Source organism: Aedes aegypti, chromosome 3 (assembly GCF_002204515.2).
Source record: "Aedes aegypti strain LVP_AGWG chromosome 3, AaegL5.0 Primary Assembly, whole genome shotgun sequence".
NCBI lineage: Eukaryota > Metazoa > Arthropoda > Insecta > Diptera > Culicidae > Aedes > Aedes aegypti.
Window position 1 is genome coordinate 26402559 of NC_035109.1, and position 23518 is coordinate 26426076.

General features: G+C 36.1%; 1 protein-coding gene and 1 pseudogene across 1 annotated transcript in view; both read left to right on the forward strand.

Moving 5' to 3' along the window:
* The first annotated feature begins 5374 nt into the window (after positions 1–5374).
* LOC5573664 lies at positions 5375–6339 on the forward strand (annotated as a pseudogene).
* A 2057-nt stretch (positions 6340–8396) lies between these two features.
* LOC110673981 (sodium-coupled monocarboxylate transporter 2) overlaps positions 8397–23518 on the forward strand; it is a 47004-nt gene continuing 31882 nt past the window's right edge. The window contains exon 1 of the mRNA XM_021848903.1: positions 8397–8500. Within this exon, the coding sequence (XP_021704595.1) occupies positions 8412–8500 (89 nt within the window). The 5' untranslated portion in view covers positions 8397–8411. The remainder of the gene's footprint in view (positions 8501–23518) is intronic.

Genomic DNA, 23518 nt, shown 5'->3' on the forward strand with positions numbered 1-23518 from the left:
TGAGAACTTGGCAGGTAGGGGCGCTTTTTCTGATTTGCACTATATGAACCATGAGGGATAAGAATGCAAAATTTTGTAACATATGATATCTCTAGATCCTGATGTTTTGGAAGGTTGGTGTCTTCGGAAGAGTTGTTCAGTAGCTCAAGGGCTACTGAGCTATTCGCGAAACGAAAATTATTTGCTCACTTGCGCCGCCTAGTGGCAAAATTTCGAAACTTTCGGCTCAAATAATGTTAGCTCTTGTGATACTGAGCAATTTTGCCGAAGACGCCATCTTTCTAAGTGGTCAGGCTACTGAGCTATGCGCAAAACAAAAATTCTTTGCTCACCAGCGCCGCCTAGTGGCAAAATTTCGACCACTTGCTTCAATAACGCAGATTCCTATTACGCCCCCCAACCATGTGTCTAATAGGAGACCTGACTGTACTTTCAATTTCCATTCCAGGGTTAAAATTTATCTTAGCTTCACAGTGCACAAAAATGCTAACTTTTGTCCTACCCATGATTTCGAACGTGGACGCGCCTCTGGGCGGGACCATAATTGATTGATTGTCATCGACAAATGCTATTTTGTCATCATAATTACACAATTAAGGGCACACTGTTATGATTTGGCATTTGTGGATGTAACACTGCCTTAGTAAATGCTGATTGAAGATGATTCAGCTTTTTTTTGCATTTTATGGTAACTACCCAAGTAACCACAAACATTATACCATTGCATTAATTTGGTCGAAAGTCAACATTTTTTGCATTAATAATGTTATCATGCATTTATTCAATAACTGTCAAGCAATGATGCATTTGATTAACATTGAAAATGCTTTGTAGCATTATATTAATATAGCATTATGCTAAGCGTTTAGAGTGAATATACAATTATGCTGTCATACAAATTACATAACCTCATTAAACGCACTCGAATCTGTAATAAATAAGTAAGACGATCGAGCACGTTCGCACTCGCTCATTACGTTATGTGGGATATGGAATAATGAAATGACTTTCTTTCAACTCGAACCCCCATTTCATGATCTAAGGATATATGTGTTCATTCAGAATTGTTGTATTTTATCTATGAGACTCTTTTATTCATAAGGAGCGACAGGAAATGTCGATCAATTTCTCTCCCCTGAAATCTGTTTAATACGCTAGGGCTTTGTTTTGTGGGTTAAGTTCTGTTATTTCCTCTACGAGAAAGAATGGTGATCAAATTATTTCTGTTGATGTTTCATTTGGTGAGGAAAGGACACACAGTGGCTTCGTTTATAAGGAACTTTTATCCTACCTTATTACATTAGCAGCTTTATCACAGGACACCAACGCGCCAGGCATCCAGCACACCATCATCCTAGTTGTGGGTTCGAATCCTGATTCCAAAAAAAAAACATTGAGCTGGTAAAGAAAACCATTGAAAGGTAGTCAATGGATTCATTGTTTTGTTTATTTTTAACGCAAGCCCTAAACGTACATTATTTTAAGCTAATATACATCATGAACCCTAAATATACAAACATAAATGCTTTAGTAGGGCTTGTGCATTAAAACTGCTTTACCAAGTATTACATTAATTTGGTTGTTGTGGGGCCCTTTCCTACTTTAATTATGCTTTATAAAGCTCTTAAAGGTTATGTCACTTTAAAACAAAATCTGATAGTACACTATAGAGCAAACATAAAGTATTCATATATAGCTTCGTGGTTACTTGGGTAAGCAGCATTCAACAAAGATTGACAAATTGAGGGTGTTGTTTTGAAGAATATATTATTTCTATCAGAGAACAAAGTGTTTTGGAGAAATAACGCAATGTTAATGATGTTATGTTGGTGTGGTGAGTAATAAATTCGCATTGCTGATGGTTTTATCGTATCTTAAGAGCACGAAGTCTGATTTAAGAGGTACCTTATAAGTTATCAAGATTCAAGTGCAAGCTAATCAGTTTAAAAGCAGCTTCTATTACAACAAGGTGTATTATATCAATCTTTTATCAAAGCCGTAACAAATAAGTGCTATTCAGTCACTACAAGCAGTTTAAACAAGGCATTATATGCTGGAATAAAGCTGGTTTTATAGCCACAACATTTGGAGTATATATTTTGTCTCTGAAAGGTTATGAAAACAACTAAGAGCTGATTTACAAAAGATCATCTTCTAGCACCGTTAAATGTCGCCTCTAGCTATTAAAGCATTCACGTAATTGTCATAAAACATTAATAAATCCACACGAATGCCAAATCGCTGTGGAATTGTTACTTGGGAGTATTTTGTACAGATTCCCAAATCTAGAAGGATTCTTAGCTGTATCCGGTAAGTTAGTATGCTTAACAAAACCCTCAGAATTCAGACTGAATTCTGGACAAAATGTTTTGATGACAGAACCAATGGCAATGGTTGAAAGAACGCAATCATGAGAGGTTTCCTAACAATACCACGACAAACTTCTGAGCCATAGCAAAACTTCATGTATGTTTCATGACCAGATTCCGGCTGTAATATTGTAAAAACATTCACCCGTGAATAGTGAGAAAATTTTGATATTATTTTAATCAGAATCATATTTAAATTCCGACTGTAGGCAACTGCTGTAATTTGTGCCATAGATAATGTACTTGTAAAGTATTTTAAACATTTCTGACAGGTTAATGAAAATGTTGAAAATATTTATATTCATTTTTTTATTATTTATAGTCTATACATTACAGAATTGGAAGGGATCCTTATTTCATAAGCATTTAACATGCTATCATTGAAACATCACAACTTTGATGAAGTATGGGGAATCATTGTGCAACAACTTTACTTCCCTTCCGAAATAAGCCGTTACTATAACGGTATAACCATTTCGGCAAAAGTGACTATCTCGGGGATCGACAAGGTCCTTGGCTGCCGTTATACGCATAACTGTCCCATGTTCCAGAATATCCAATCACGAAAAACGCGTTTAAAAAATTTAACACATTTAGGCGTCGTATTGACCAGGTTTGTGATAAATTAAATTAAAATCTTTGCAGAAGTATAATTCCGAGTGGGACTATTATGCCTAGAAATACGGGGTTTTTGGTGAATTTCTACGCATAACAGTCCCACTGATAGCAGTGACCAATTATGTACTAAGCAGACTGCTGTCAATGAACGTTCTTACGTATATATATTGAACCAAATGCAAAGGATATGTACCCTCGAGACTATGTTGAGGCACTTAATGAAGGCTCATGTGACATGTGTCAAACGGAGCCACATGTGGGGAAGTGAAGAAATACGATTTTAAGCAAAGTTTTCTGTTTGTGTGACAATGAGAAAATGTATGAGTCGTCATCTGTTTCTGTTCGGAATGAACCACTGCGCCAAGTTTTCTTTGATTTTTGTGGTAAAATGTATGAGTTAGTGAAAGAAAGAGTGGATGAGTAAGTTAGAGAGTTTATAAGATTTAATTAATTCCTATATCGACTTTCCCAACTGCAGGATTGACAGAAACTCATCTGCGGATTCAAGGTTATTCTGCGGAGTAAATATTCAACTCAGAATTCACGACACAAATCTTCACACGATTTGATATTTCTATGGACTTGGTTTGCAAAATTATGATATTTGATACATCGCAATTTAAGTTTTAAATCCGCCAACATATTTGCCACTTGCACCGAAGAACTTTGATTTGCAAATTTATGTCATCCAAAAACGTTTGAATTATCCTTCTTTAGCCTTGGTTCGGGAATTTATGAAGTTTGATGTCATCTGCTAGGTTTCAGAACCGCCAATTTAGTGCCTATTTCCCCCAGGGAACCGGGTATCCGGAATAATCCGATATGTGGTCAAGTCATTCAAATGCATTTGAACCAGCTTTTGACTTGATTTGTAAATTCATGAAGATTGATATGTCGCAAGCCAGATTTCAGATTGGCCAATATAATGGCCACTTCAACCTGTGAACCGGTATTTGGAACAACCCAGCATGTGGCCAAATCATCTGAAAACGCTTGAATCATTTTAATTTAGACTTGGTTAGCTAAATCATGAAGTTGATTTGCCGCAAGCCATGAACTCGAAATTGAAGTGATTACTGATTCTTTAAGTACTCCCCGTGATAAATCCGAAATAACGGCACATATTGATGATCACGGTTCTAAAAACCAGAAGAGTTTTGCGATCGACCCTGAAAATTCAACTGAAATTCGTTGAAAAACGGATGAGAAATAATATGTTGATATTGAAAAATTCAATCAAATTTGACGATAATGATTCTACCCCATTACGCCGAATGCCATTTCCCCGATTGCCATCACCCCCAATTCCATTACCCCGAATGTACCATTACCCCGAATTTCATCACCCCGAATGCAATTTCCCCGAATTTACAATTATCATGACATGATGATATTGATGACATTTCCCCGCGATATTGGAATTCGGGGTAATGTCATTCGGGGTGATGGGACGTTCGGGGTTTTGGAATTCGGGGTAATGGCGTTCAGGTTAATGGCATTCGGGGTAATGGGATTCGGGGTAATGGGGTAGAATCCCCGATAATACAAATTCATAAAACTGGTTGTATTTCACATGGGATGTAAAGCCAATATAAGAAGATATTCAAAACGATTTTCCCAAACAACAGCCAATTTAAAACTGCGTACTGAATATGCTGTTCGAGATTAGCGCTACCCATTGTATAGTGTGACAGTTATGCGTAGAAATACAGTAGTAGGACAGTTATACGTGGAAATTCAACAATGGGACAAATTGACTTGACTTGCTTTTCATTGAGTTTCCGAACAAAGTTGATTTCTGGTAAGTGTTTTCTAAAACTACACGAAAAAATAAACTGTTTGATGCCGAAAAGCCGAAATGCACAAAAAATAACATGGGACGATTATGCGTATAACGATAGTTGGCGTGTGTTCTAATCACTATACATCTGGCCCGTCCCCACATCAGCTAAGTTGACAGTAATTTGCTCAATTTAAAAGCATTTTGTATGTAGAAGTAAATCTTTATTCTGAAGATGTGAAGTAACAATAAGAGAAGCATAGGAACTTGAAAACGCTTCAAATAAATAACCAGTTGAGAAATGAAAATTGAATCCGGTTTATAATATTGAATCACAAAATAATATCTGAACAAATAGTTTACCTTTCCTCACCTCACTGGAAATTGTTCGAAATAATTTCACAAGGTGTTTAATTCTATGTATAAATGTGTCGAAAACGTAATAGAGAAGATATGAAATTTAGTTGCTTGGGTACAAACTTTTCATTCTCCTTATATTATAAAGTAGTAGTGCTACTTGCAAAGATTTGCAAAAGGTAGAGAATAAGATTTAGCAACGTTGAACAAAACCAATTGCAGGTATCCGTATCATCGGTAAATTTTGGAAAACAATAAACGCCTTCCCATGTTGCTCCGATTTATACCCGCACGTCTTTCGATACTAACATAAATACCTACTGTTAGAATATAACATCATGTCAGTTCGTGATTTCATCACAGAACCATTTAGACCTAACGTCGCGCTGTTACTGTAATTAGTCATCAATTTCTTCAAGTTACATACCAAATTCTCCAACAAAAATGTCAAAAATCAAGTTGCAATCGGCTGACGGTGAAGTGTTCGAAGTGGAAGCCTCGATCGCCAAGTGTTCGCTCACGCTCCGGACCATGATTGATGATCTCGGTATTGGTCAGGACTGCGACGACGTGGTTCCCCTGCCCAATGTCCACTCCTGTGTTCTGCGAAAGGTGCTGGATTGGGCCATCTATCACAAGCATGACCACGCCATTCCTGCGGATGACCCAGAGCGTACCGATGACATCTGCGACTGGGATCGGGAGTTCCTCTGCGTCGACCAGGGGATGCTGTTCGAGATCATACTGGCCGCCAACTATCTGGACATCCGAGAGCTGCTAGATTTAACGTGCAAAACGGTGGCCAACATGATCAAGGGAAAGACCCCGGACCAAATTAGGAAAACTTTCAACATCAGGAACGATTTCACGCCGGAAGAGGAGGAGCAAATTCGCCGGGAGAACGAGTGGTGCGAGGAAAAGTGATTTGAGCGTGGTAATCTTGAGTAACGATTTTTATTGAATTCGATTTTTAATCCAATTCAAATAACAAATTTTAAAATGTGTGACACTAGTGGCGAATACCTCGTTCTTGGAGTTACTCGAATTTCTCTTAAATTTTCTTAAAATCTTATATGACATGCCAGAGAAATCTTTGATGACATGCAAGAGAAACTTCTGAGATCTCCTTTACGAATTGTTATAAAAAACACTTCGAGAATTGATACAAAAGTTTTAATAAATCTTCAAGCTGTGGAATACCGATAAGCACATTAATATTTTTACCAAACCCGAAATTTTACTGAGAACATCTCCAAGCATTGCCTCAGGTTGTGATTTCCCAAAAAATTACTTCGAGAATTTGAGTAGTTAAAGATATTATTCTAGCAATTTCTCCAGAAATGCTTATTGGAATTCTTCAAGTAACTTGCAGAATTTTCCGGACAATTGGAATTAATTCATTCATTTATTTAGTTAACATCTAAACTGATAACACTGAATCAACAATTTCACGCCTTCTCTCTGGAGTTTTTGAAAGGATTTCATGAAAAGTTCCTCGAAAGATCATGATTCATACAGCAATTTCCGAAATTTTGAAACTTTCGAGAATTCGACCAGAAGTACCTCTAGCGATTTTTTTTATTTCCTTGACGTATAACAATATACTACATCAAATTTTATCTAGAACAGGAATCAATCCTGTGACTTCCTTAGAATATTTTTTCTCATATTTCCTCCAAATGTTGAAACAGGTATTGTTCCAAGGATTCTTAAGAAAATAATCCAGATATTTTCATAACGTCATCAAAGAAAACCCCTTGAAAGATTTTCCAAAGTACTCTGGAGGCATCTTTTAAATTATGTTACAGGCAATGCAAATATGTGCTCATGGAAAATAAATATTAGTAACTTTTGTAGGTATTCCCGTAATCTAAGCGCTATAAAAAAATTGAGTTGAAATAAACCATAACAGTAACCCTGATAAAATGATTGAATGTATCTTTAGTAGAACTCTTGTAAAATTGCTTGAGAAATATTGAGTTTAAATCAATTCCTTCCGTTTCAAAAGTTTTACATTTAGTACAATACATATTCAGAGAAAAAGAATGTGAACAAATCTTGAGGAAATCTCTAATGGAATTTAAAGCCATTTTCTGGAGGAAGTTCTGACGGTTTTCTGAGTGAAATATTTCGAAAATCTAAAGTTTCATGTAGAAAGGACGCCAAGGTTGTGTATAATGATCGTTTTTGTTTCAAATTCATAAATGATCTTTCAACGCCACCCTTTCTGGAACATTTCAACATTGAATACATTATAGACCAGAGCGTTAAATTAATCATGATCAATCATGATGCATAATAAATTATTCAAAAAGCTTATCGATTTGTTTTTTTTTTCTTTAATCATTGGTAAAGCTAATCATTTTCACCTGTATGAGACATCGATTGCCTAATGATAAAATGCCTGCAAGATTGCACTTTGCGCCTTGAAGTACCGTAATCCGGGGTAACATTGATCAGCGGGGTAACATTGATCGGGATGACTCATCTTGTCAAACGTTCAAATAAAGATTTATTGATGAAACATTTTCGAACCATGAATGGTGCCTCTCTTTCGTATATTCATAAGCTAATGATAATTAAGGTTTTTGCCAAAATTGCGTTTAGTTCATGCGCAAATTTGTCAACTTTTTGAAACAATGATTTCTATCATTTTCACTGACACTACCGAAAATTCATGTCTCACATGAGTTCTGCAGACGATGTGATCAAAGGAAAATGCGGTTCTTACTAAAAATGGCATCGCCGAAAACGATTCCGTTGTCAACTCTTTCATAAGTTTATTCAATTAGACAACATTAACTAATAGACCATTTCCGTGATTTTTTTTATTGGCTAATATGCTTTCTGACAATTTACTGAACAATCTCTTCTAAGGAATCGACATGTTTTGAAGCCTCTAACTATTGGAAAACAATGAAAAACTGGCGGCACATTAGTTTGCCCCTCGGTCCCCTTCAATTTATTTCTCTCCGATTTTTATGCGACCCCTTTTTTCCCTATGATTTTTTCTCCACATCGTGGTGAATATTTAATCAGCTGGTTCGGATCAATCATGACAGATAGAAGCAATCATAGGGACGTCACGGAAAATTCTCCATCTCTGTCCCTCTTCCATTAACCTCCATTGACTGTCCTGCTCTTGACGTTCCTTTCGGAATTATTTGTTTTTGTTTATATGGAGTTGACATTCACTGCGGTAAATGTTGATATATTTATAAGGAGATCTGAGCTTGTGTCAGGCGCACAACGATCTACCTTTATTTATGTTTTCATCTGCTCAAAATATGTGTTTTTGTCATAATCTGATCAAAAGAAGCAGCTTCACCGAGAGGAAAGAAGATGAGAAGCTGCTTTCTGTGCAATCACCACTTTGGTAATATTTAAGGAGTTCGGTTTTGCGTCGTCCGATAGATTTAGCTCACAGTTTCGCGCATGTTTTAGTCGCCGGAGATTTTGTTTTTTCCTGTTTTGGAGCGTCTTGCTGGGTAGTGCTTCGTGAAGCCCAAGCAGGACAGTTCGGTTTTGCGTCGTCCGATAGATTTAGCTCACAGTTTCGCGCATGTTTTCGTCGCCGGAGATTTTTTTTTTCTTCTGTTTTGGAGCGTCTTGCTGGGTAGTGCTTCGTGAAGCCCAAGCAGGACCGTTTTTACATTCAGAAATGGAATAGTGAAAAGTGAAAAATGAAAAAGTGATTTGTTTGATTTGTGTCCTCAGTACTGTTGGTTTTTGGCCGTCCGAAGTTCACCGAACCATCCGGAAGTGACATGCAGCACATAAATTTAGAGAATCAATCCGGTGAGTTTGTTCCAGTATGATACTTTTTCTTTTGTGAGCCTTCCGGATCGTTTTTGTTCGCGTCGTGGAACTTCTGATCGTTTCTTGAACGGAAAATGTTATTTTCGGAGTTTGATAATTATGTTCAGATTGCGCATTCTGTCCGGGCGGGTGTAACGCAACTAACAATCGGTTGTGGATGCTTTTTAACTGTTCGATGACCCTGGAGGGATCGATCCTGCTTTTCGTATAATTTTGAGCAGAAAAACCGACTGTGTCCTAGGGTGTTTAGTTCGAACGCGCTTCCTTTCGTTTTTCGATTATCTAAAAATACAGTACCACCCAGTACAGTTTTTCAATGAGCACAGTACAGTTTTTCAATAGGCGTGATTTTTTTTTTACGCGTATCGTTACACAATCCGATGACCCTGGAGGGATCGGTTTTGCTTTTTACTGGTTGTTGAGCAAAAATATTACTGCACAATCGACAAGCATTTCGCGAAATACTATTTATACTATAAATAAGCTATTGTTTTCTCTTTTGATTGCCGGCATTCAAAAGATTAATTTGAAAACGCTTAAACAACAAATATTTATGGTCTATCGCCAGCTTTCTAGGCGAATCCTGACAATATACCTTCCCCAACCTCCAACTCCGTAGCACTTATGAGGGTGTCGCTGAGTCGGAGGCCTCTCATTAAGTAAGTGCTACATCAACATTTCCTTCCCCTATCCCAAGTTACGGTAAAGATGGGCGTGGCCGGGAATAGCGATATTCATGCTTTTAGTATTCTTGTTTATGATTTGAACAAGGTATACTCCCCTGCCTTGTTCTTGAAAGTAGTCAGGATGAGATTATTAAAAAGAAACATGAATGTTGCTAGTATCCAATCTACGAAGTATACCGTAACTACGCTAACGCTAACGCTAACGCTAATCACCACTTTGGTAATATTTAAGGTGACCAGACGTCCCGCGTTTCGCGGGACAACGCAATTTTCAACATGATATTACTGCGTCAAAACTAATTGTTTGACTAAACTGAAAAATTAGATCATGACTTAGACCTAAAATGTTTGTAGAATACACATCCAATACGAATAATGTTTAATTGGGAACGAGATCTGACAGGGTGTCCCGCGTTTCGCGGGACATATGTGGTCGCTTTAGTAATATTTTTTGGATGCCATTTTGGTTTGATCACGACTAGGGTTACCAGACGTACTCTTTTTAGAGTACATGTACTCTTTTCTGCCTTAAAAAATTGTGTACTATTCTTTTTTGCTAAACGGGTCAGTTGTACTCCAGATATTACTGACGATTGCCGATCCCCGCATTATTTTAGAAAACTGTTTCACTTTTCGAAACAGATTGTAGTGTTGTACGATAATGGATAACCAAATCTTGCTTCGTAATACTTGAGATTCTTTTCAGATCCAAGTTTTAAAAATTCGCTTTGTTCAGTTCTCCTGTTTCCTTTAAACACATATATGTTTCTACACTTGGTTAAGAACATTCTCGCTAAAAATATTTGATAGATCATAATATTACAAAAAGTTTAACAGCTTTATGTATAAAAAGCGTGATCATGAATAAATTTACTTAATTGATGTTAATTTCGTGAAATTGGTAATGAAAAATTAGGAATCGTGTCTCCCAGACAAACTTTACAGTGATTGAAATGTAGGAAATTTGTCTTTGAGTATAAATCTGACAATTGTTTGCTTTATTCAGGTATGAAAGACGCAATAAGTACAAATCTATTTATTTTTCCAAATCTTTAGTGGTCGATTAGTCAATTAATGCGATAAAAACTTCAAATAAAAAAAAATGGTTAAATCTAGGAAATTGAAACGAACACATTAGTAAAAAGTGCGTTTCCAATTTTGGCTGAATGTACTCTTTAGTACTCTTTTACAGAGTTGAAAAAATGTACTCTTTCTGGTGAGATCAAATATGGTAACCCTAATCACGACGAAACATTTCACAACCACCATCTCCTTCGCCTGGGGCTGCTGAGGTGCTCCTTGAATATAAAAAGTGTCCTGCTCTCTTCTGGTTTTATGGTCGACCGGGGGCTGGATTCCCCCAGCATCCGTGGGTATCAAGTGACCAGAACCAGACATTTTTTGAGAAATCTCCGTCCCTTCCACAATTTTGCCAAAGGCCGTGGGCCGGTGGGGAGCAGAACCCTTTTTATGAACTATAGTGGTAGTGGAGCACCGCAGCGGCTACAGGCGGGGTGATGAAGAGGATATTTATTGCGGTCGTGAATAATTTCGTGGTGGCGGAGGACCATCAGATTGGTAGAACGGACCTTTTAGGAACCCCTATGAGAGGAGTATATTTAACGGGGAAGCGCTCATGGTTCTGGTAAATAAACGGGGAAGCGGCCTAATGGTTCCGGCGACCGTTTGACCACATAAATACTTCTGAGCTTGCGACGGATTTCTCCGCAATGTTCTGCACTTATTCGGGTGTCGAAGATAATAGCGCGTATCAATATTTCTCTCTTTTATTCATTTGCTGTGCTTATGCAGAGCGAATAGTGACGTAACTATTTGCTCAGGGTAAACATAGCGGAAGAATAAAAGAGATAACTAGTGGCACGAATCCATGATCTTTGCACCTGAGTTGATTCAGAACATGGATTTCTCCGTTCCTGCCGTGAGTCCGATTTGACACTGACATTTCATTATGTCTACAAACACTCAACGCAGGGGTGAGGTGGAAATTTGTGGAAAAATCTCCTATTTGTACACCCACAGGGTTGAAGGCGGCGAGTGAGCATGAAATTTTTGTTTTGCAGATACTGCAGGATCTTGACTTTTTAGACAGGCACCTTTGGCAAAGTTGTTCAGAAGCTCAGGGACTATCATTATTTTAATAAATCTCTAACTTTAAGGATTAAACAAAGAAAGAATTTGAGCTTCTGAACGACTTTGCCGAAGACACCTTCTTTCTAAGTGATCAGGCTCCTGAGATATTTGCGAAACAAATGTTTTATGCTCACTAGCGCCGCCTAGTGGCAACATTTTGAATCAACTAGCTCAAACAATGTTAGTCCTTGAGTTACCGAACAACTTTGCCATCTTTCTAAGTGGTCAGAATCATGAGATCTGGGAAACAAAAGCTTAATGCTCACTAGCGCCGCCTAGTGGCAAAATCCCGAATTTCTTGGCTATGATAATGATAGCCCATAAGCTACTGATCAATTTTGCCGAAGACGTCATCTATCTAAGTGATCAGACTCCTGAGATATTCGTAAAACCAAGGGTGTTGTACAAAGTACAACGCGCGACTACTCGCGTTACAAAAATTCGCGCGACGACCGAAAGGTTAAACGAGGCACGGGGCAAGAGTGCCACTCGTATGGGGCAAGAAGACCACCAGAGAAAAATGCCACAAATTTTGTATATTATTATTTCCCCGCCTAAAGGATAAATTGTAGAGTAAGTAAAGATAAAAACTGAGGGATAAAAGTTGAATAAAAGTTAAAAAGTAATTTTACTAAATTAATTTAGTTTTCATCTTATTTGACTGTAACAATAATAGTAAACATTTTCAGAAACCATTTTGAATGTCCAAGATGGTTCATTTTGATTTTATTTAGTAGGAAACATTGATTGAATGCAATATTAAACAAGAAAAATAAAAGTTCATTTGATTTTATATGAGAAAACTGCGGTGTCCCTCTTGCCCCATAAGACATACTGTTATTATATATGTAAAATTTAATGTCAAAAGGACTTTTTCGAAAAAAAATTCTCACAGCTATATTAAACAATTGAAAATCATCAATACTGTGCGGAAAATCAATATGTTTTGTATTTATTGGGAGTCAAACCTTGTTTTCCAGTCTTACATTCTTATAATATTTCGCATATTTTGCGTTGGTGAGTTAAAGACATTTTTCTAATTTTTTGTACTAAACATTTTTAACTGTAATATTTACACAACCCTCAATTAATACTCAATTTATACTTATCCTGCGTTGAACATCAAAAAATTGATTTGAACTACGTGAAATTTGAGGTGGCACTCTTGCCCCGGGTGTCCTTCTTGCCCCATGTCCCCCTATATATTCTCATTGAGGCTAGGTGCCTGCGAAGAGGGTCAGTTTGTCTCAGTCACCATCTGATACTGACGGAGGATGGATGTGCTCCCCAAGGCACGGTCCTCCGTACTGCGTCTTCTGGTGGCTGGACGGTTTTTTTTTGTGGAGGGGCTGGGAATCGAACCCATGACATTCCGCTTATGAAGCGAAAGCGTAACCTCAAGGCTACGCACCATCTTAAAAAAAATTATGGGTAATAATTAAAACTCTGTTATAGACTCAATTTTAGTCCATAATAAAACCTATACATAGATTGAATTACAAAATATTTGTTTTAACTTTCGGTGATCGCGCGAATTTTTGTAACGCGAGTAGTGGCGCCTTATACTTTGTACAACACCTTTGGTTTTTCATGTTCAACATGAAATACCTCTCGAACTAGATTAAATAAAGAAAATACGGTTTCGGAATACCGCCACCAGGCAGCACTAGTGTGCATGAAAGTTTTGTTTTGCAAATATCTCTGGAGCCTGACCACTTAGAAATATGGCGTCTTCCGCAAAGTTGTTCAGTAGCTCGAGAGCTATCATTAGATGAGCCAATAAATTCGAAATGTTGCCACCAGGCGGCGCTAGTGGACATGAAACTTTGGTTTTGCGGATGTCTTTGGATTTTGAAATGTCAGAAGGATGCCGCCTTCGACAAAGTTGGTCAGAAGTTCAAGAGCTAACATTATGTATGTCTAGAAATGCAAAATGCTAGTGCGCATGAAATTGGTTTGTGGATATCTCAGGAACCTGACCATTTAGAAAGTTGACGTCTTCGATAAATTCTGTAGCTCAAGGACACTACCATGATGCATCATTACCCGGACACTTAAGCGACGACGAAAGTTTAAACGCTTTTTTAAATATGTTTCTGTCACAATTAGTACACGTGTTATTGTTATTCACATAGGTACACGTCAAAACTTTGAGTTTGGGTCAAAAAATACAGTTAAAAATACAAGTTTAACATGTAAAACGTGAAATTAATGAAGCATGTCGTGTTCTTAAATCCGGACACATGCCCCAAAAAGCCGGACGATTTCGAATCGAAATCCGGACAGAAGCGTTTTGGTTGACGATACATACAAAAAACTGATTAAAGGCACATCAATCGAGCTTTAAATCTTCAAAATAATAGAGTTATTTGCATACGTGTGTTTAAAAATGTATGAAAGGCCAAAATGTTGAGTGGAATTACAATTAATTTTACCTGCACCCCATGCCAACAGCCTGCATTATAGGTTCACTGGAATGGTCCACAATATCAACAATTTTCTTGCGTAAATCCATGGTCTGTTAACTACTTACACTTTTTGTTATGTAATTAAACAGTTTTGCAGCAGTTCACATTAAAATATCTTTCAAATTCTTAATATATATTTGGTTTTCACGGTATTTTGTTATTGATCACTAGCCGATAAATCCGGGCAGCAGGCAAGGCAGCCTTTTTTCACACCACGAATGCTTATTTGCACAAGTTTTCCCACTTTTTCGTGCACTAGACTTGAAAACTATTGTTCCATACACTTTTCATAGACGTATAATTTCAAATTGTATTACAGGTATGTTCCGTTTTTATCAACACGATCGGCAATTTTCAGTTGATAAAAACGGAACCGTGACAAAAACGGAATAATTTTCTTAGACAAAATATTTTACAAATTTGAAAACAAAATTGCAGTTTTGTTAGGACAATAAACATTTTCATCATTTAAACGCGCAGTATTGATGTTTAAGAGCTGTAAGGAGCATTTAGATTGTTCATTGTTATAGGTTCTTAATGAAAATTGATTGCAGACTCCTATCAATCAATATGATTTTGTAATGAATCATCAATAGTTTTAGTTTTCTTGGTTAGAATTTCAATAAATGTAATATATAATTTTAAAACGATAATCACATAAATGTCCTATGTATCATGCGCATCATATTTGTAAAAATAACTACAAGGAAGTGAGTCAAGCTGATCTTTGTTATTTTTTTAACGGAAGATTAAACAAGAAACATCTTTTTTCCCACTGTTTCTCCTCATGCTTCTGCTTCTTCTTCTTCTTTTTGGAATTATATCCCAATTGAGAAATAGCCTTCTTCTCAGCTTAGTGTTCTTATAAAATAAGTTTTTGTGGCCATACCCGATTGGCGATTAAATGTGGAATTATGTTGCAAAAGTTTGGCAAACTGAAATGAATATTTACGTTTTCCTGTATTTTGAATTGCCAAAATGTTATCAGTAAAATGATTATGACTATCAGCTTCGACAGGGAAGCACTAATCGCCAATCTAGAGCAGCGCCACCATCGCATTTAGCTTTTCGTTAGAACACAAAACCTGGCAATAAACTAATTTAAAGCTCTAGTTTTTTTTTAAGTAAAAATAATATTAAATACCTGGGGGTGCGGATTCGAACTGTTAGGTCTTTCAAATTGAGCACGATATTTTCCTGAATGCACACTTGCATGCATCACACAAAGCTTCTTCAGTTCAATTCAGGCACTACACTCAATGAATGGATTTAATCAGAAAGTTTCTGGCCATATGCCAGTAAGAAACATATTAAAAAAGGTGTAATGGACTTATACTGCCGTGAATCGCAAGTCAGTCTCATCTGCATTTTCGTCAAAATTGAGTTGAGTTCAGTTTTCAGCATCTCTCCCAATGCTCTTTCAGCTGAACTAATGAAATGATATGATTTGTTCGGAAAAAATAGAAAAAAAAACAGCAAGTCAAATTGTCTCATAATCAAAAGTAACCGCATATCAGTCCCACTACAGACTTTTGCACCGTGGAACTTATTTTGATCATCTTTATGTTTTTCTCGGAAAGATATCGTAGTAAAAAGCAAGTTGTGAAAGTTTCATTAAGATTGTAACATGTTCCAATCCTCTGGAATTTTACATACAAATAGGAAAACGAGTTTGAAAATTTCACAGCCCATTTTTTCAATGCCTACTTTTTACAGATGGGACTGACTTGCGATTCACGGCAGTATACATAATTTGAACTAAGTACCACTGTTAAGGCGAACTTTGTGTTAAATAAATTGTATAACATTTTTGAGCGTGACGAAATCATGACCGTACATTTCTAGGCATTTTGGAATCATTTTTACGAATATTTTAGCTTCACAGCAGCCTAGCTGCTTGTTGATTTCCAGTTCGCATCCCTTAGTTAAATACTGCTAGTCCCGTCAAACTTCGTTTTGCCATCAAGTAGGCTGCTGAAAAATGGCATGCAATCTTCCATACAAAACGACAGATTAGTTTTCAGTTGTTTTTCCAGTTAATCCAGAGAATTTTCCAAATCGTTTCCTTCACTCAAACACGTCGGAACACTTGACCAATGCGACAGTGAAATAATCATGTAAGTCTATTAGTCCGTTCTTGACCCCTTTCGCGACATACAAAAACCACAGACAAACAGACGTAACAGCTAGAACAATTATCAATTCAAAACATAGTCACGTGACCATTTACGCCCAATAAGGCAATCCATGAGAAAGCTGCGATCAGCTGGTTTTTTGTTTACCACGAGATTTTGACGTTTCGCGGTCGGAGTGACCGTTCGATTACAAAGGAAAATGTTAAGCTCTGATAACACTCTTAAGTTTTGTTTACCCTTCCGTTTCGGTTGCATGCACACTTTTAGCTGTCAGTCCTATCTCGGAAAATCCTCATGGATAGCCTTATGCTAAAAATACTTCATTTGGCCAACCGCGAACTAAGTGGTGGTAGTGGGCAAACGTCAATCTCGAACAAAAGTGATACGAGCGCCACTAGTGGCTCGTCGGCCAACTACCAAATATTAGAATTGGGCACTGTTTTGCTGTGCGATGAAAATAATTAGAGTGTTATCTCTGTTTGTCTGTGCAAAAACCATTCCATTTTCTATTTAAGGTACCGCGGGGCAAGTGAGAATCCGGGGTAAGTGGGACGTTCCGTCATAGCTCACTTAGGAAAAGTTTTTCATGGGGGTATTCGTCTAGAATGTTGAAGATACAATGACAAGTTATGTATTAAGTACAACAATTCTCTTATTTTTATTACCATGTCGTTCATGTAACAGTTGTCAATTCAGCGCCATTTTCAACTTGCTTGATAAATTGTGATACGTTTCACGTTTTGCATTGGCTCGCAAAAAATAAATGTGTTATAAATCGAATATCCATCAGTAAGCTACAATTTTAAGTATTATTACAAGCTGCTAACGATAAACCGGTATTTTGTTTTCATTTCATATGAAATGTTTGATGGTCTAACTTACCCTAAAATATGTTCATACCTGGGGTAAGTGGGACCAAACAAAACAAGCACCATAATCAAAACTTTTCGTACATGTTTCAAACATTTTCTCATAGAGTAGCATTAAAACATTCAAACAAATGATTTTTATCAAAAAAATCAATCTCAACTTACGTAATTGCATAAGAGGGAGAAGAAATGTGTAATTCTTCTATATATTCTTTTATTTATTTTTAAATTTTTGAAATACGAATTCATAATTAAACAAAGACTGGGATGAAATTTGAAATGCATCATGAGAACGATTACTTTTTTTATTTCAATTGAACTTTATTAGTTATTTCTACCAAATTTAGTAGTTACGGAAAACAATTCCACCCCAGTAAGGGGTTTTCTGCCACACATATAAATAATGACAGAACATATTACAGTTTCGTAAATTATTGAAAGTTTATGTGCTACTTTTAATTAATAACTTATAAATGATACATTTTGAACGAGTTTTATTCCTTTTTACACTTTTATTGAAGATTTTTCAGTTAATATTAAGTGTGACGTGACATACTATTAAACACACGTTTTCTTCCTAAAGCGTTACGTATTTTATGATTGATCCCTTATGTACATCAAAAATGTACTCAAAATTATATAACTATGATTTATCAATCCTATTATTGTAATGGTTGACTTACTGATGTGGATTGACGCTTGAAACTGGATGTGTCCCACTTGCCCCGTTTGGCGAGGTAACTGCGTCTAATGGCTCATTCTAAAACTTTCTTCTAAAGTTTTCACAATTTCGAAATTATTCGACCAAATTCATGCACACACCAGCAAATGTGTTGCCAAAATGTGATGGTGTAGTTGGAATTGAGAAATATTGACATTTCAAAATTTTATTGAACAATTTGTTTGAACTATCGTTTTTTTATGTCCCACTTGCCCCGGGGTACCTTATTAATAAGTTTATCAAAAGCACAAAAGTGTAAAAACTCTAGACAAGCATCACCAAATTAGAACTTTTTGGTAAGAAACTCTTTTGTAAAGTTTCATGAATAAGCGTATGGCTGTTGGTATAAGGCTCTTAAGTAACCTTTAAGTCTCCATGTGGGGAAGGGGTTCATGTCTGCTTAAAGATCAAGATCCCAGTAAATTTGGGATGGTAACATGCATGACGTGTGATATCGACTTTAAGAGATAGAAGATAATGTCTAAAATATGACGGGGACGACAGTCTCATCAAAAATAAAATAAACTCGATCATGTCTCTTGCCGTTTCCCAAACATTCTTGAGCTCATTCTCAAGTGCATCCTTTATAAAAAATCTATGGCATCGTCCATAAACCACGTAAGGGATTATGGGGGAGAGGAAGGGGTTTGAGATATCTTACGTGCCATACACATTATTTTTTATTATTTTCATTAATATTTTCAGACAAAAAAATATACCATAGGGGGAGAAGGTTCGAAAAACCATCAAAATTGTTTTACGTAATTGAAGGACAGTCCCTATGTCTGTCAAGTTTTCATACAAAATTCTTTGAAGCCATGTTAAATAAGAAATAGTAGAGGTCTCTGTAACTCTCTTAGGTACGTATTCAACAAATCATAAATTCAAGTTGTTGCTAGGACGTGGCCAGAGCAACTCTCGATTGATGAAGGATGGGTTAATCTTGTCCAACAGACCATGCTAAGTTTGAAAACTCCAATTGATTAGTGGATAAGAAGGAGTCAAACCTTATTGAATCGTATATGACTTGAAACCTATATGGTAGGTGCTCAACATTAACAAAATGTTGAAAATTCAACTCTGAGTCTATTGAAAAGCATTTAAATTGCTTCAAAATAAGTATTTATTTTACATTCTAAACATTTTGAAATTAAAAAAAAAAACAAATTTTGAGTGTTGATAAAAACGGAATAATTTGTTGACGAAATCGGAACGTGACAAAATCGGAGCGTGACAAAATCGGAACGTGATAAAAACGGAACATACCTGTATTTAGTAGCTTGTAAGCCGAGAGTGGCTGACGTTCTTGTCGAAAACTTCACTATTGGATTTGGTTCTTTGGAGAAACGACGTCCAACTGGGGCTGCCAATTTGTTTTTATTTTTCATATTTCATAGCAAAGGATTACTAGATGCAACTATGAATTAAAATGAAGAGCAATATTGAAAGCTATGAATAAAAATTAAAAACTTACATTTCTTTAAACTACAAATTGAACTTCAACACTTCACTTTTGCAAAAAAAAAATAAAATACTAAAATCACTTGTAAGGCGAGCAAATACCTTTAAACTCTAATATGTGTTGCTTATCTTGACAGATAGGCCTATTTCGTCTGCGACTTACAGACTTCTTCAGTGTCGAGTGCTCTTAAGTCTGTAAGTCGCAGACGAAATAGGCCTATCTGTCAAGATAAGCAACACATATTGGAGTTTAAAGATATTTGCTCGCCTTACAAGTGATTTTAGTATTTTAATTTTTTTTTGCAAAAGTGAAGTGTTAAAGTTCAATTTGTAGTTTTAAACATACTCTAATAATCCCTCCCCTAAATTTAATTTAAAAAGTGTAGTTACATTTTTGTTTGATTTCATATTTAATTTGATGAATACAATCAGAGTGTCCGGATATTGGTACCGTCCGGATTTTGATTCACCACGGTATCATTGTTAGAGACAGTTGGTTCAAAACTTTGCCACCAGGCAGCGCTAGCGAAACTTTTGTTTTTTAGATATATCAGGAGCCTGACCACTTAAAAAGGTGGTATCTTTGGAAAAGTTGTTTAACAAGCTTGAAATAATCCATGAACAGTGAACATTATTTGACCTTCGTAAAATGGGTCAAGAGTTAAATATCATAACTAAATATAAAAAAATAGCAGATAGAAAAAAAATTATAATTGAAAAACATGTATTTATTTATAGGAAATACAATTTTCATGGATCCCGCTAGACTCCACAATTTTTTGTGAATATATTGAAAGGGTATAGGTTGCGGAACAGCATTATGCTTAAATTGACTGCTACTACTTGCAACTTTACAAGATATGCACACTTCAATTTGATGTGAAAAAAGCAGGAAAACGTTCGTACAACAAAAACTGATGAATTTTTTTCTTAAGAAGATCCTTGAGGAATACATTTTGGTTTGGTGGCGATAGATATTTTTGTTAAAAAATGATAGCAGATAAATCACAGCGCGACAGCCCGAAGGTTAACGGTAATTGGTATGGTCTATGGTAATTTAATCAGTGATCCGTCTGTTTGTCTGTGTTAGAGTACTGTATACATGTGTATGCTGTATTGAATCATTGTTTATTTGTCGCTGATGTTGAACTCTGATGAAAATGAAAAACGACAGGCTTGATGATGACACAAGCAGTAGCAAAAGTTACAAGATAATTAGCTTCAGCAATAAATCATTCTTAAGCAAAACGCGAAAAGGTACTACCATGTTGGTACCACTGACATTCAACCTCGAATCATTATGGCCTCGAAGTTCGAAAGGTTACCCTTTTGCGTTTACCTTTTGTCGTCAAATAGATGTTCCCTCCTGCAAGGTACCTATGATTTAGTCTTTTTGTTCTCCGGTGCACATTGCAGAGATGAGCCAGGTGAACTTCATCTTTATACGGTGAAAGGAACTACATATAGCAGACATTGGTCAGTTGAAGAGTGATCTTGAATACTGGACAAACGATTTAAGGAGCCTGCAATTTTTAAAATTTTCAATACTTGTTTTTAATTATGAATCGTACTTTTACGGCTACATATAATTTGCAATTGGATTAGATGGACAAATTGATGTGAAGATTTGCGAAAAAGTTACGTCTTCTCAGTGAGAATCGAACTCACTGAGTCGTGAGTTCGATTCTCACTGAGAAGACGTGTAACTTTTTTGCAAATCTTTACATCAATTTGTCCATCTAATCCAATTGCAAATTATATGTAATGTTTAGTTTCTCGGTAGTTGTTAAAATTTTCAAGTTTTACTCGATATTTAAATTTGAAAATGTATCACTATATGTGTGTATGTATGTAATACAGAATCCATTATTTTTCCAGCAAACTTTTGATGACAGATAAAATGAACATAACATACCTACCGTTTCACCTCAAATTCTAAACATGACTCGTATTCCGAATACTCTACTTTTTAAAACAAAACGCTCAAATTTATTCACAAGGTGATCAATTCTTCTATGCAGTAGCGTAGCTAGGGGGTGCTCGAGGTGCGGTCCGCACCGGGCCGCATACATCTTTGGGGGCCCCAAAATCACAGTGCGGATATCTCATAGCATTAAAAGTTCCACATACTTGTAAGAAACTGACAATTGGTAAGATCCCAAAAAGAAAATGACAATGTTAAGCATAAGTTTCGAAGAAGACGATGTTCAAGGGCCCCTGGGTTATCCCTAATTTTTAATATTTTTTAATTTATTTTAGAGTGGGTTGAGGGCCCCGGAGGGCTTGGGAGGCCCCACATTTTAAGTGTTAGAAAAATACACATTAAAATAAAAATTGCCTTTAACACGCTTGGATCCGCACTACCACTGTTATTGGGACACACACTACCACTGAATCAACCACCCTACTAAAGTATGCTCAGATACCTATTTTTAAGACTTTGAGTCTAATTACGGCTTTGGAATCATACATATTTATATAGTACCGTAATCCGGGGTAACATTGATCATTTTTTTGAGTATTTCTTAACAATTTCTTTTTCCTTTAACAATATAAATGTTCTTCTTCTTCTTTCTGGCGTTACGTCCCAACTGGGACAAAGCCTGCTTCTCAGATTAGTGTTCTTATGAGCACTTCCACAGTTATTAACTGAGAGCTTTCTTTGCCGATTGAACATTTTTCCATGTGTATATCGTGAGGCAGGTACGAAGATACTCTATGCCCTGGGAATCGAGAAAATTTCCTTTACGAAAAGATCCTCGACCAGTGAGATTCGAACCCACGACCCTCAGCATGGTCATGCTGAATAGCTGCGCGTTTACCGCTACGGCTATCTGGGCCCCAGTATAAATGTTACAAGTTTTATATTTTTAAAACAACTACTGGCACCCACCGCTCCTTACTATATACTTCATTTTGGTTTTCGAATGATTCAATCATGTGTAAATAAATGTTTTAAATGATTTTTTTCATTCAGCTGATATGGGGTAACATTGATCACCCAAGTAAACAACGTTCGGTAATATTGAGAATGCCGTTACTTACTAAAATTATGACCCCTGAAGCCGAAAATGAAAACCAAACTCTTACAAGTAATTTACTTTTTGAGTTGTTTTAAAATTAAAAAACACCCTAAACCGCGGAATACGCCTAAAAGTAGGCAATTTCCTAAGTAAATTCTGCATTCTTAATAGTAATGAGTTAATGTTGCCTAATTGGATAAGCCTATAAAAGATTTGACAACGGATTCGTTTTCAGCGATGTTATATTAAGTAACAATAACATTTTTCTTGATCACATCGTCTGCAAAACTCATGCGAGACATGAATTTTCGAAAATGTTTTCTCCATAAACGTTTATTTGAACTTTGAACGAGAAGAGCCATTCAGATCAATGTTACCCTGGATTACGGTACTTCATTAATTATGATTTCCAATCAAATCTATCCAAGTTAGTAGTAAAGTTTTCAAATTTCCTGGGATTTGACTTCCTGGGAAATGCGAAATAAAATTTTAATTTCCCGGGAATTCTCGGGATCCCGGGAAACTCTAAAAACGTAAAAATAAAGAAAGTAAGATGAATTTTTTTTAGAAATTCTTTAAAACAAAAAAGTTTTTAAAATAATCAAAATTTCATGCAATAATGATAATTGTGAAGTTCATTATTAACAAATCATATAACGTTAAAACCGTATAAGTCAACACTGAATAAATTTATTCAAGCACTAGAATATGAATCAACTTCAGTCTCACATTGAAATTGTGACTGATACATTGAAAATATCCCTTAAACAAAACATAATAAGCCCTTAATTTATAAAATAGATCGCATGAGAGATTTGTATTGAATTGAATATTTCTTGAAATAACATATCGTCTAAAAGAAATTTTTTCTATCAATAACTATTCGATTACAAAAAACAACAAATAAACACTAAAATATAACTAGTGACCTAGTGAGGGCATTGGTTGATATGACATGAAAAGTAATGATTGCATGAAATGTTCGAATTGTTAAGTGGAATACCTATAAGTAAATACAAATTGTATTTAGTACACAATTTAATTCCAACTTAATATTATAT